Source organism: Lipophrys pholis (genome assembly GCF_963383615.2).
Source record: "Lipophrys pholis genome assembly, chromosome: 17".
Classification (NCBI taxonomy): Eukaryota; Metazoa; Chordata; class Actinopteri; order Blenniiformes; family Blenniidae; genus Lipophrys; species Lipophrys pholis.
The window spans coordinates 9,808,482-9,823,208 of NC_137643.1; the positions used below are offsets into that span (position 1 = coordinate 9,808,482).

Consider the following 14,727-nt stretch of genomic DNA (forward strand, 5'->3'; position numbering starts at 1 on the left):
GCACAAGATTAATCGAAAGGCGATGCCCTTTATGAGCTCAGTTTAAAAGCCCATCAAAAGAGCCACTGCACTTTGTCTGCCTCCGTGAATGTGCAGCCATTCAATACATTCGACTTCCCAGCCTGTTAGAAAAACATTGCATCACCTCCCGTTAATGAGCTTTTCAAAGGAATAGTTGAGCATTTGTAGTTTAGATGGATATGTTTTGAGCAAAACACAAAGCAAAAGAGGTTTGCTGTCAAATGAAAAATAAATCCATAAGTCACACATCTCTTTTGGTGTATCATTAGTGCAGATTTAGTTGATGGGCGAAACATTTCCCTTCCAGTAAGCAGACGATAATAGTTATTATGCAGCTGACCATAACACAGGACTACAGAAATGATAAATATTCCAGAGGAAGTGAATGACCAAAGCGCACATGCCATTGTTTACATAACAAAAAAAATGTATGCCTTAATGGTAAAAGGTACAAGGTAAAGGGTACATTAACCAAATCTCCCGGAGTGTGAGTAAAGTCGACAGCATGTAACAACCTCGAACAGTGGATAATGACGACACTGAGTTTCTCACTTGTTTTAACGTGGCTCTACCAGTTACTGCAGCGAAACCAATATAGCAAGCCTGACAGCAGAGATGTCTTTGATGTAGGCAAGTTTTCGCAAAACATCCAAGACGCAATATCAAAGACCTTCCGAGCCCAGGCAGCAGGCGATGCAGATGAGATCCCACCCATTTGGAAATGTACACCGTATGCAGTCGCAGATTTCTCCAGGCGACACTGGGCTCTTTGTTCCAAGGGAGACCAGGTTATTTCATAGGGCTGCTTGTTTCATGCTTTCCCTAGAGTGAGGATATGGTAATTGTTTAATCTGGCAAGGAAATGTAACCTAACAAAGGAAGCAAAGCACAGCAGGGGAACATTGGGCCATCACATGTGACAGCTGTGTGTGAGGTCTTCAAAGTCTCAATCAGATTCGGCAGCTGGCAGCATTCAGGAGAAAGTTTACAACTTCCAAACAGCGTGCCTCATAAGCCTGCGTACTTTACGGTCCTATTTAGTTTCATTTAGTGTGATGTGTGGCTCTGTAACTGAAAATTCATATCAGCAAAGGAGCAGAAATGCCTTTTTGGAGGGTTTCACATACAGAACTGCTGTTGCAGTGGTATAGCAGACCAAAATCTTATATTATCGAATAGCTAAATCCTACAATCTCAAGGTGTTTGCTGCTATGTAATGTGCATGAGAGATGACAGACTGCACAAACTCAACCATAAAATCAATTTTACCCTACAAGTTGAATAATTTAGATCGGTTTCACCTTGCAAGATGAAACACCCTCTAAAGCAACAAGTGAAACTAGTGAGAAAAATAAATAAAAAACTGCCATGGCTGTGACTAATCTTTTTCATTGACACCATTCAAAAGGCTAAAAAATAATACAATGTGGCCCAAAGCAGTGCTTCTACTTTCATGTTATCTCAAAACAAACTTTGATTATCACCCACCACATTTTTGTGTTGTTGAAACTTGATATGAAAGCCCACGAAAAGGGCATACTTTGAGCTCCTGATGAGACTCTATTGTATTCTTCCATCCTGCCATTTAATTATCTCGGTGAGATTGATGAGTAGCAGTGAAAAGAGGTGGAACTGTTAATCGAAGCAGCCGATCATTGACGCGTCACCAGATCAATCATCTACCTGCGAGCCTGGGATATAACCACAAGAGGAGACACTTTGAACTTCAGATTTTTCATTGTCATCAGCGCATTTTGTGAAACAGAAATCACAGGATAACACCGTGTGGGGATATGTTGACACTCCCAAGAGAGGACAGAAAGCAGCCGCCACAGCTCAAACACTTGTCCTCCAGTCACTTTCCGTAGATCCGACCTCGCACGATGACAACAATCTGTCTGACTAACCTGGAAGTGCGAACAAGCCACTGGCAAGCTGCTGCCCCCCCTCCAAGGTTGTCCTCACGCTGAGCCGTGTTTAATGACTGAGTAATTGTATAAAGTCCTCAACAGGATAATCCCAACTGCTTGCCAACTCAGCCACGAAAACATTCCATCAGTCATCATGATGGGTAATTACAAGTAATGGACAAATAATAGTGTGCGGTGAACACTGTGTGAATGTGGCTTAACCAGGCACTGTGACAGCCTTTCTGCAGAATAAAAGGACTGACTGCATTGGTTGCTTGGAGGGTGCTGACCTAATACACCTGATGGTGGCTTATTACGGGCTTAATATATCTTGCTTTTGTTGAATACAAATGCTAAGAAAGCATATTTGGTCTGTGTGTCCTCTGCGAGGAACAAATTAAATAAAAAGAAATGTCAGCGGGACTGCAGTCCTCTCGATTTTGAGGACTGAAATTTCCTCCAGGTTAAAGAAAGGTAAGATGTCAAGTCAGGAAAATGACCACAAAGCCATAAATTCTCTCCAGAGTGAAACAAATCTTAGAGAAACTTTGACATATGAGAAGAAACAGCCAATAAAATGTGAATGACTACATTGATAAATCAATGAAGTATGTCACGGGAGTAGGGGTTGTGAGTAGGATCTATCACTGATGAAAGTGGTGAGCGAACGAGGCCGAGTCCCCGGGGGAAGCACTAACTCATGCATACCAGTCTGTATGGGAGTGCATAAAGGTCTCACCCTTTGAGACTTTGACATTTCACCCCGGTTGTGATGCCCCAATAAAGAATACATAGACACAGTTTCAGACGCTGCACACACCGATGCACATTGTAGGAGCTGGAAATATGAGCCCCCGAAGGAATGCAGCCCCTCCTCACTTAACTGCATAATGGCCTGCACTGTGACACGCATGGGGTCCTTCTAACACATTTATAGAGGTGTAAAGAACATGTTTCCTCTACATATCTATGACTACGAGTTAGACTTTGTCAATGCACTATTTAAAGTTAAAAAAAAAGAATACAATATTTTCACTAGTACCACAATGTACTTCTCCACAAGCATGTATACACAAAAATAAGGTTCAACATAAGCATGTTCACCTATTAAATAACTGCCTCATTTAAATGAAAATTATGTATTTTAACCATTTGCCCCTCAAATGCCACATTTAGCTGTTCACTGACCCAACTGAATATCTGTAACAACCACAGCTGTATTTATAGGATGAGGCTGACTTTAACTTATTTATAGGTGTTGCCACTTTGAGTATGTGTCATTAGGTGCACACGTACAACCGGCAAACCAGAACGACTGTCAGATTGTGGTACCAGTCATCCAGAAACAGAAAGAAGATTTGAACTCCCCTATAAGTACAGACAGCTTTCAGGTCTTTAGAAGTCATCAATCACATATACACATATATCACTAGAGTTGGGGGGAAAAAGGACAACGACATCTGCAATCTTGTTGATAAGCCAGCAACAGTAGCTGCCTTAATATATTTACTATGCAAGCTACACCAACTTATTGTTTACTATCATTTGCCAGTCTGCACTGCTGTGTTTGGTTTCTGTCACTGCGTACTGGATTTAAGAACAACCTGAAATCTGGGTTTATTCTGTACAGTTTTTGAGAGCAATACCTGATTTATTCAGACTTCTGCTTCTGTGCAATTTTATCAGTTTCAGGTTGAAATGATAGTGTCCTATTCTTGGCTCAGAGTCTTTTCACAATGTTTTAGACGCTATCTTGTTACAATTGTGCTTTTAACACTTTGCTGGATCCCCCCTGTAGATGTATGATGCTCACACAAAAGAAATAAGAAAACCACCGTCTTGATCTCTCTCAGGAATTCTTAGTCAAAGAAAGGGACGGGATAATTCAAGCTCAGTTGGTTACAGGCTATTTATTCCCTTTGCTGTTTTTTTGTGAATAGGTGTCTCACAGAGGATTATGTATCAGTTTACAGTGCATAAGAAAAAGGGACAGGTCCAAAGAGGAACGGCAAAACAGAGCTTTTCTGACTCTGTGCAATACTTGTAGCCTCTGGCTAGGTTTTCAGTGGGCTGCATAATTAATAAGGTGATATGGGGACACTGGACTCTCCAGAGAGGTTAAGCTTAAAAGTGAGAAAACAGTGGACTAAGTGGAGAGAGGTGGGAAGATCCTAAGCACAAGGCTGAAGACAGAAAATGAAGGAGCTGGAGAGTAAGGTGTGTGACAGGAAAACAGATTCAGGAAATTGGGCAGAGCAACAGAGGAAGGACGGAAGGCATACAAACAAGGTGCTACAGCTTCGTACATACTGATACTTCCTTACACCCTCAAGTCACCTCATAAAATGAAGCAATCCTACACGCACTCACTGTAACTACTCAAAACGGCACGCACGGAAAGTGGCATTACCATGCAAGGTCAATATTTGCGCTCATGCCTGTGCGACACTTGATTGTGTCCACTCTTCAGTATATAAGAATAAAGTAGGAAGGTTGGAGTGACACACCAAATTTAATTGTTCCAAAATTTCAAAACTCTTCGGTATTAGGAGAGAGAGACGAAAAACGCCTGGTATTCTGTGTTCCTGCTGTCCTTCACACTCCCTTTGTTCTGTCATGTCAAACCTCATCTCTTTAAAAGAACTCATTATCGAGAGGGGAGAAGTTCAAAGACGCTCGAAGAAAGCAATTAACACATACAAGCCAGACTTGAAGGATTCCTCTGCGGTACAGTCAGCAATGTTGCTGCTGGAGAGGAAGAGAAGAACAAATATGATGACTTGGACAGCTTTGGAATGTCAGTCATTTCTACTTTGACTGGCCTCAAATATTAAGAAGACAATTACACAGCAAAAATCGACATGATTAACAATACTTACCAAACAAAGGAAAAGCCCTGCCGTATTTACTAAAAGAAAACTTTGTTTTCTAGTGTAATTATAGATTTTCTAAATTAACTTATCAGTTGCTCCCCCCCCACCCCCCCATTTCATCTTAATTAACTTAATTCAACTCATCAAACGCTGAATTCTTCTTTGGTATGTTGATGTTGTGATGTGAGACGAGCAGTGAGTCTAACCTTGAGAGGATCATAAAAGTTAAGGAGTGGTTGGCGAATGATATCAACCAGAGGTGTCGATATTAGTTCAGAGGCCATATGCAGCAAAACCTGATCTCAAGTGGGCCTGCTCAGTAAAATGACAACAAAACTCACAAAAAAAAAAGGTATTTTTAAAAGTTTGCCTCAGTTTTATTCTAAAAGAAGTACATTTGCACAACATTCCCATTTAACGCACTTTTTTCACAATTTATTTGAACAATTTAAAATTGCGGCTCAGCGTGCACATTAGGCCACATTAGGAACTACATCTGATAGCAACGTTGCAGAAAATAATTTTGTATACTAATCTGTTTTTCATTTTGCAAGGTCATCCAGTGTGCCTGACTGAACCTTCTCACCAACTAATAGCCCACAGTTCATATGTCCATCAAGCTTGATATAGACAAACAACCTAATACCCTGCCTTTAATCTTTATATCTGGAAGGTGCTGGAAATATTCCACAAAGATTTTATGCTGTAATTACACGATCACACAGCTGAGACAGACTTTTCGGATCCAGGGTACAAATATTTTCCATCCCACCCAAAGGATCATTTGCAATATTGAGATCTGATGACTGTAGAAACTATTTTAGTCCAGGGAGTTCAGTTATCTTCAATGAAAAATGAGTAGAGATTTGTGACATTTGTTATCCTGTTGCAATTAATGGACATACAGGTACACATATGCTCAGTAACCGCTTAAACTATTAATATATACCATAGTAGGATGGATGCACAATCGTAAACCCACCATGCAAAGGTCATAACAGAAAACCATAACACCTTAGACCAGGTAATATTCATAGACCCGCTTTTGCAAACCTGAACCTAAACGAGAGGTTAGTCTACTTCCCCTTTCCTCTTTGTCACTCAAAGCAGTTTAGTTGTTCTACACTCATTTCTGTTATCAATCGGGCGCCATGATTTCTAGAATGGCTGCTTACTGGATATTCTTTCTCTTGTGGATTATTCTCTGTAATGCTCTGATTGTGCCCGGAAATCCCAGTAGATGTTTGGTTTCTTAAATAATGTACTTAGCCTGTCTGGCACAAACAAAACAAAAACTTTCACTATTCTGAAGCATCAGCAGTTCACTATGACCATGCCAATGAGCTCCAAGCTTTAGATTGATGGGATGTGACTGGATTTGTATTCTGATGAGCATGTAGTGTATATAAGTGTAGCTGATGCGGTGACTACTGAGTGTCCAAGATAAAATGATGAGTGAAGAGGTTTTCATATCACTTGGAGAAACATTTAAAATTGTATAATTGCCAGAGTTTCCAACGAAATCTGGGGTTTGTGGAGTCTTTAACCCCTCAGTGTGAATAAGTGTCCTATCCAATGATGAGTGATCAAGACTGGGATCATCCCTATGTTGAGGAAAGAAAGAGACAACAGGAAACTGATGGGAGATGAACAGCTGCCTGCCAAATAGTGAAGTGTTTACCTGGGGTTGTCTGGGCAGCGCATGATATAGATAGACCTTGTGATATCTCTGGCAACACATGACAAGGCAAATGAAAGAGTACATGCCGACAAGATCACAATAAGTGGAATGCTTTGTCTCACTCTATGGTGTCCTTTCTGCTGACAGATTGTACACTGACATATTGTGTTTGTGTACATATTTAGACATCGCAAATTGTTTTCAATGCTGAGGGGAGAAGCAGGACTTAAAGAAGGAAAAACATTTCTAAGTAACACGGCATGATATATTCAGTAGACATGTGACATGCCATAATGTTATTGAGTGACTGTGATGACAGTTTGAAATGCTATAAATACAAACACTTGAGTAGATAATGCTGATGTATTTTTGCCCTGGAAGTCTGTTCCATCATATAACGCTGCTCTTTTTGTTGTTGTTTTTGCATCTACAAATAATCATTTCCGATTTAAAATTCCTTCATTTCCAAACAGTTACAGTTCAGTCAATCTTAAGTTGATGATAATACATTTGGTATATATTGTGCTGCCCTAATTCACAGACGTATCATGTTGTATTTTGTATTTTTTATTTATAAATCAACAGAAAACACCTTTCACTTTTGTTTTCACAAAGACTGGCAGTAAAACTACTGTTCTTATTCCCTGGAGTTCACAGATGGCTCCCTGTGCGACTAAAAAGTAATTAATGAGAGGAAGAATGTCCTTGTCTGTACTTCTGCTGTGTGTTCATGCATCTGCTTCAATCCACAGGGTTCTCTACGTGAGGCTGGACAGCACAAAGCATCACGCTACATTAGGCGCTATTTCCCCACTGATAAGAGAGCTCCTCCTGTGTACTCACACTTATGGGATGGCTCATCACTATCTCATCATCATAAACCAAGAATATACTGTATATACAGTCTGGAAGAAGGCCGGAAAGCCACTTGATACTTAACATGAATTTGGGCCATTTATTAGCCTCTGCAAGACTTTACAGACATCTTACATACAGTGGGTGTAGGCTGTGCTTGATGTAAAAAAAAAATATTTTTTTGTGTGTGTGAAGAAAATAAGATTCAACCAATAATAGTAAAAGAGGAACATAGTCTGACAGATAATATGTCCTGGTTTGTTTGGACAGAAGCCTAGTAAAAGCAGACATCTCTAAACCCACTGCTTATCCAGAAATGTCCGTGCTTGATATGACAAAAACGTGCCAAACCCAACCAATCTGAACAGGTTTCTAAAAAGAATGCTTTCATTTTCTGTTGAATACACAACAAGGACAACCTGGACACAGATAATGCCAATTTAAGGCTCTTTGATAGTGGTGTGGATGTTTAATCAATACCTTAATAGCCTCACTGAGATAGCAAATAAGTCTTGGCATTGCTATATGCTTTAAGACAATTAAAAGCTGTTTTAGCTTTAACAACTTGTTTTACAGAGGGTTTGAGAGCTTTTGTCACCATTAAGGTGGCTAATTTCTGTAGGCCTGGGTCATTTGGAGGTTTCACGCACACGTGTCCAATCACACTCTCAAAACAAAACACAATAAAACAAAAAAACAAAGCATTTGGAAGTATATCAGCCCAGGAAAGGTCCATGCATCGTCATGTCGGGCCGACCTCTTTTATCTGCACTTATAGAAAATAGCGATCTGTAATGAGTCCCCACAAAGCAATAGCTAGAGAGAGAGAGAGAGAGAGAGAGAAAGATGTGAAAAGAGTGCAAGTTAAAAGGCTTTGGAAGAGTGAGAGTAATCACAGAACAATCAAAAACATGAATCTCAATCATTTAAATTGATAAAGTTGGCTGACTAATGCACCCTCTTTACCAGAAAACATGGAGGAGTTGAGTGGAATTGCATCGCATTTCAACCGGGTGAAATGCAGCTGTTGTCTGAGTTTACTATCGACCATTGTTCAAGCCTCATACCCAGTGATTCATGTATTTGCAGGGATCTGCTGAGACAAAACACCAAACCACATGTTCTGCCCCTCTCCTTAGGAGAGGAAAGATAACCACGGTTGAGACACATGGTTTCCTGTGAGTGTTTAAGAACATACTGGCCATTCTTCAAGGTTTGATAATGGCCAATCGGGTAAAATGGTGACCCACAAGGTGTTGGTCTGACCAACACCAAAAACATGTTACAACATTGATACGCAGGTGAAACCACACCATTGTCGCAGGTTCATCGAGTTTCCATCAGAATGGATGCAAATACGAAGACAGACGAAACCCAGAGGAATTCCCAAACCTTTCCCGGGAAACACTAATGAACAAAATAAAAGTGTATTTTGTTCTGTAAGATGACCGTGCTCTGCTTTGTGGATGTGTACATGCATACATACATCCTTGCAGTACTCTGTAATCCATGTGTGGTTTTGCTTTCACGCCAGAGACCCATTTGTCTTCATTATCATCATTCGGGTGGAGGAAGCAAATCTGTTTGGGCTCATGGCAACCGTAATGCCTCTCTGTCTGGATATAAAAAACAACTTCCCTACCTGGACGTTTGTCAAGTGCCTCCACCACGAGACCAGGCACATTAAGAAGGAAATAGTGCCTTGTACCTCAATGAAACTCCATTTCCAATATTTCCAGAGGGAAAGATGAAAAACTGATTGATAGCTGTGCTTACAAAACTGTTACTTCAGGAGTGCGTGTTGGGCCACTGTGTTATTTCTGTCAGCATTTTCTTTAATGTGGAATTTATGTATAAAACAGTAATGCCGCCATTGAGCTTTTGTATAGGTTATAAAAACACCATTCAATCCTGTTGTGAGCAAAATGAACATGAAAAAGCTTTTTTTTTGCACTCCCTCCTTTTAGCACATCCGACGGCGGAACTGCAAGCGTCGCAGAACCCCTGGAAGCATGACAAAGTCGATGCTAACAAACCTGGACAGAGAACGGATTTTCCAGGCCCAATTATAGCAGAAAAAAAACCCTCCTGGCCTGGTCTTGAAGAAAAATGATGGAGACGGGAGAGCTTTTGTAATCACAAGGCCGAGGTGTCACAAGTGTTTAAACATGCACCGATCTGATCAAAGTGGTGGATTTTATACCCATAGTCCTTTTCTTTTCCCACACAATTCTGCCTCAAAACCACACCTTTACACCTCAGCGGTGAGGACCACCATGTTGGCACCGAGACTGGACGGCTGGGATTTTAACAGAAAAACACACCTCACAAAAGCCCAGGAAAAGAACTGTTATTTCACTAATCACCACTTCGAAATAGGACTCAGATCTGAAAGAAAAAGCAGCCCAGATTACTGCTAATTGCCTTCCAGCTGGCCAAAGACCACATCACAGGTAGGATACACAAACAACAGCAGACATGTTCGCTTGGGTTCCAGCTCTCCATGTGATGCCCATTACATTTCTGACCACCACGAAAGCAAGTCATTAGCCCCGCCGAGGCCCTCGCAATGAGTGTGATGGTAAAGGTGAAGCAAAGCACGTTAGCAAATTCCTTGTTGAGAGAGGCATCGTCTGTTTTACAAAGACTTTCTAGAAGAAAAAGCAAAAGAATAGAGACAAAACTGGTGAAAGTACCTCAAAAAAAATCCAGGTAGAACTTTACATAAACAAGACTCACATTTACATATTTAAAATGCAAAGAGAAACCAGAGCAGCATAACATAACATCGAGTTTGAGTTGATCCACTGCCAGAACAAAAACCGTGCGCACAAGGAATTCTGGTGAGTACGACAGGTGAACATACAAGCATGAAAAGAAAAAGTGTGGGTGGGACCGTGTTCATCTATCTAACCAGTGACTGTATGTGGTGCAAGCCAGGGAGTCTCCCAGGCCTATAATTACACCCTGTGGTGGGAGTGAAGCTGATAACCATGGCCTGAGGATATCAGCGTCAGAGCAAGACGAGGCAAGGAGGAGCGGGGAGGAGATGAGAGTCATACTAAAAGAAGAGGGCACCACATGATACCTTATCAAACACCAGGTTTTCTTACTGACACTGCTTTTTCATTTCCTCCTTGATCGATATCTAACGACAACCGCAATACAAATGCAACCATACATACACAAATATGTACAAAGCTCCTTGAGAAGAAACGCTTTAGGATAAAGTCTGCAGAGCGCTCGGTGCTTCAAGCAGGATAGTAATTGCATTGAAACCAATGGAAGGCAGCATTGATTCTCAGAAATGTCACCTCAGCAACCTAATTGTTAACCAAACCTAATCTTAAAAACATTAAGGTGGAAATCACATTATTACAGCTCAGTTAGGCATCAGCCTTCCATGGACCCACTGCAAGGTGTCATTTGGTGTTTAGATGAGGTTAGCAGGCCGAAACACAGCGACACAGGGTGTTTGAGGATTCCCCGTTAGGCCTATTTCTTAAACAAAGAAAGTCACCACATATAATTTAGAACATACACAAGGTATTACAAAAACAACATATACAATAAGTGTTCATGTTCACCCTGAGCATGTGTGGGTATATTCAATCTTTCTGTGCTGACCGGTCCAGGATGTACACTGCCTTCAGCCCAGTGTCAGCTGGAAGAGGCGATATCAGGATGGATGGGCATTTGTTTTTAAACGGTTGACGGAGGATTGCCTGCGACAAAAAACATTCATTGAAGACCAGTAGATCCTTAGTGGACGTTTGTCAGGTCAACACTGCTCTAAAAAGTGTGGAACACAATGCTGAACACATGAAGATCCACTGAGGATCAAAAAGTCAATTGTTTTGTTGTTGCTTAAATATATATGCGGAAGAATTCCTCCATCTTGTTTGTCGTTGTTTGAGCAGCCTTGCACCCATGCGGTGTGCTCACAAAGTAATAAGACACAACTAAACAACAATCAGTTCAGCAGAAGGTTTTTTTCTTTCTGTAAATGGACTAACCGCCACAATTTTAAGCGTGTTTAGTGAGCATTTGCACTAATCCAGTGCATGGGACCATGAAAATCACACACAGCAGGTGGAACTAATGTAGCGGTCAACAGTGACCGAGCGTAATGTATCGATGACATTACAACAACAACAAAAGAGGGAAAAAAAAAAATTATAGGGAGTTGACGGTCCTTGGAAATGTGATTTCTTTCAGCATTGCAGAGCTCTGTTGCTATGGGGACATGCCTCACGCTGAGAAAAAGGAAAATTAGGAAACATTGTCCTTGAGGCCCACCATTCAACAGTGGACTGCGATATGCTGAACGCCGTGAGAGCGAACGGCACACTCTCCTGCACTATACACTGGAGCACAGCCAGGCTCTTACAACGGGCCGAAGTGCACTATAAGTTTGCTGCAGAGTAAATACCATTAAGATAACGCAGCGGATTTACTGAACACGTTTGCGCAACATTATAAAAGCCCTAAGTATAAGCATTTCTAAACAAACTGCTGCTTGCACCAGAGGACAAACTTTACCTGGCCTTACCCCTTCATGTCTCATATCAGATGAGCAAACTCCTAGACCTTTTGTTTGGGTGTACTTATGAATGACTGATCGTCAATGTAAGAAAGCAGAAAGCACACACTGCCATCACGTGTTGATAACTAACCCATATCCATTCAGTACAGGATGACCTGTCATGTTTAAAATGAGCCAGTGTGATGACAGGGAGGAAGCGGGCCGTCAGAGCACCGGGGGGGGGCAAAGTTCCACCGGGGCGCCCAATGAGGGTATTAACCACACTCGTTTAATCCAACCATAAGACGCCTTTAGTTTCAACTGAAAGCGACGAGACATTTACAGGTTTCTGGCTGAAGGGGATACTACCATTTATGAGAGGAGTAGTCACTTCCCCATTCATTCATTACCCATTCTGCAGTGGAAAAGCAGAAGCTATATAAAACCATTCATTTATTGTTCCTGCAAGTTCCCCACAAAAGTTTGAGGACAAATTCTTACAAGGGAACTTGGTTGGAATATACAAATAAAATGATTAATTTATTGACTTGACCTTCGTGTTGAGAAGTGGGACTACTGTTTTCAGTCTGCAGTAGAGTTGAAGAGTGCAGTGGCTTTAAGCGGCCTTTCACTTCCACTGAAGACGACAAGATATTTACAACTTTCTGCCAAGAAGAACTTTTGTCTTCTGTTGCACATGAGTTTAATTAAGGAACCATATATAGCTGGTAGTAAATATATTTTGTCAAAAAGTCTACAGCATTCTATACTTCTTTTCTTCTGGCTGCGTTTCTAGCTGTGCTAATTTTATAAGATGGGACATGTGGAAATATATGTTTGAAACCAAAATGGAAAGGGAAAGTTTTAATTTCTGAGAGGAGTCGTCATTCCCTGTTCTTTGAAAGATGTAGCAGTGGAGAAGCAGAAGCACCATAAAATAAACCTGTTTCTGGACCTACCGAATGGCAAATGATAATCGAGGAAACAATGACGTTTATTTCAAGAGAAAAATGCAGTTTTAATTGATATTGGAGAATATAATGCAATTTAATTAAAACAAGGACATTCTTTCTTTTTGAACAAATTAGCCACTGCTTTCATGCAGATATATGGCATTTTTAAATATCTGTACTCAGGTATAGTCTTCCAACGACTCAGAATATGTAGCTTCAGCTGAATAGATTGAAAATAACACAAACAACACATATTCAAGCATTAATCACATTGATAGTGTAGATGGAGGGGGGTTGTCTCAAACTCAAATGGGGGGAGCTTCAGTGTTCCAGTAGTACAGAAATTGCACATATCTCTCTCAAAATGTGTTCCTATACTTCAAATATTATATACATATTTCTTAAGTATCTCATTGAACCCTTGCAATATGTGACTGAGCTTACACTCATAGTATCGTCATTTTAAACCACATTTAAAGACAGCCAGCGTAAACACATGCTAAACACAGACTTGAGCGTATTTGACTTTTAAGTTGTGTCACATTTGTAAGCAACGTGCATGTGTGACAAGCACAATAGCTGATGTGGGTTGAACTCAAACCTTCCCAGAATGACATATAATGCAGCAAGGAGGACACAACCCACTTTTTTTTTTGTTGCACTATATGATAAAATAAGTAATTAACTCGTCGACCTGAACTCCAAGCTTGTCGAGCAGGGACTACTGTTTGGAGTGTGCTGTGGGAGAGTTGTTGAGAGAGTGCGGTGGAGTTTAAGTGGGTCTTTCATCATCTACTGTTTATTGAAAAACAAAGCACGTGCCTTAAAGTGGCCCAATTAGAGAAGTGGGAGTCACAATGCAAAAAAAACAACTAAACAGAACAAAGCTGTGAAAACTTTTAGGACTTCTGCTTTCAAGAGAGTTCATTTCAGAAAAAATAAATAATCAGGAATTAAAATCAGGACTGTAAAGATAGTCAATGGTCGTCGGTTATAGCTTTACTTTCCTGTATTCAAGCATAAGCTGGTATGTAAATATGTTTCATTCCAAACAACAACAACAACAACAACAACAACACAAATCCATTATAAGTCTTTATTACTGTGGTTGTGTAAAGTTTGGATCGCCTCCACTTCCTAGGTTTCGGCTGAATGATCGTACTCCGCTGTAACGACTGTGTAACACCTACATGACAGTAACAATGTCACATCTGCGTACATTTCTAACACGTGGGGAAAAACGCTTGCACGAGACTAAAACACGCACACAAACAAGGTAAACAAGCCCCGACACGGCTCCAAACTGCGCTTTAAAATTTTTTTTTTTAAAAAGTGCCTGGAGCTTAAGGAGAGCTCGTTTAAACAATCGCCGGGCTACTCACCTGCGAAACTAAGGGGATAAGGGTCTGCTCCACCGAGCGGGTTTTGATTTCCAGCCCGGAATCAAAGTTCGTGTTGCCGCACGGAGATGAAGCCATTCCCGCCGAGTCCTCCTGCCTGACGCACAATACACCCAACCGGGAGCCTTTTTCCCTCTGCGAGCTGGCTGGAAAGCAGCGGACCTTGCGGGGATTTCTCACTTGGTTATACAGTCTTGTTTCTTTCTTTCTTTCTTTCTTCTTTTTTCTTTTTTTTTGGTTTCTTTTCCGAGCGGCTCTCCACACACACGCACGGTGTTTTAATCCACTCCGGCTCGGTGGCTGCCTGTGCCGCTGCGCCCGCTAACGTTCACGGAGTTTACTCAACTATACGGCAGGGAGCGGACTGCAGCACACACACACACACACACACACACACACACACACACACACACACACACACACACACACACACACACACACACACACACACACACACACACACACACACACACACACACACACACACACACACACACACAGCTCGCTCT

General features: G+C 41.2%; 1 protein-coding gene across 1 annotated transcript in view; it reads right to left on the bottom strand.

Annotated features, from left to right (window-relative positions):
• Positions 1-14,727, bottom strand: part of ctnnal1 (catenin (cadherin-associated protein), alpha-like 1) — a 50,119-nt gene extending 35,392 nt beyond the window's left edge. Inside the window, exon 1 of the mRNA XM_080485175.1 lies at positions 14,201-14,727. Coding sequence (XP_080341301.1) covers positions 14,201-14,296 — 96 coding nt within the window. The 5' untranslated portion in view covers positions 14,297-14,727. The remainder of the gene's footprint in view (positions 1-14,200) is intronic.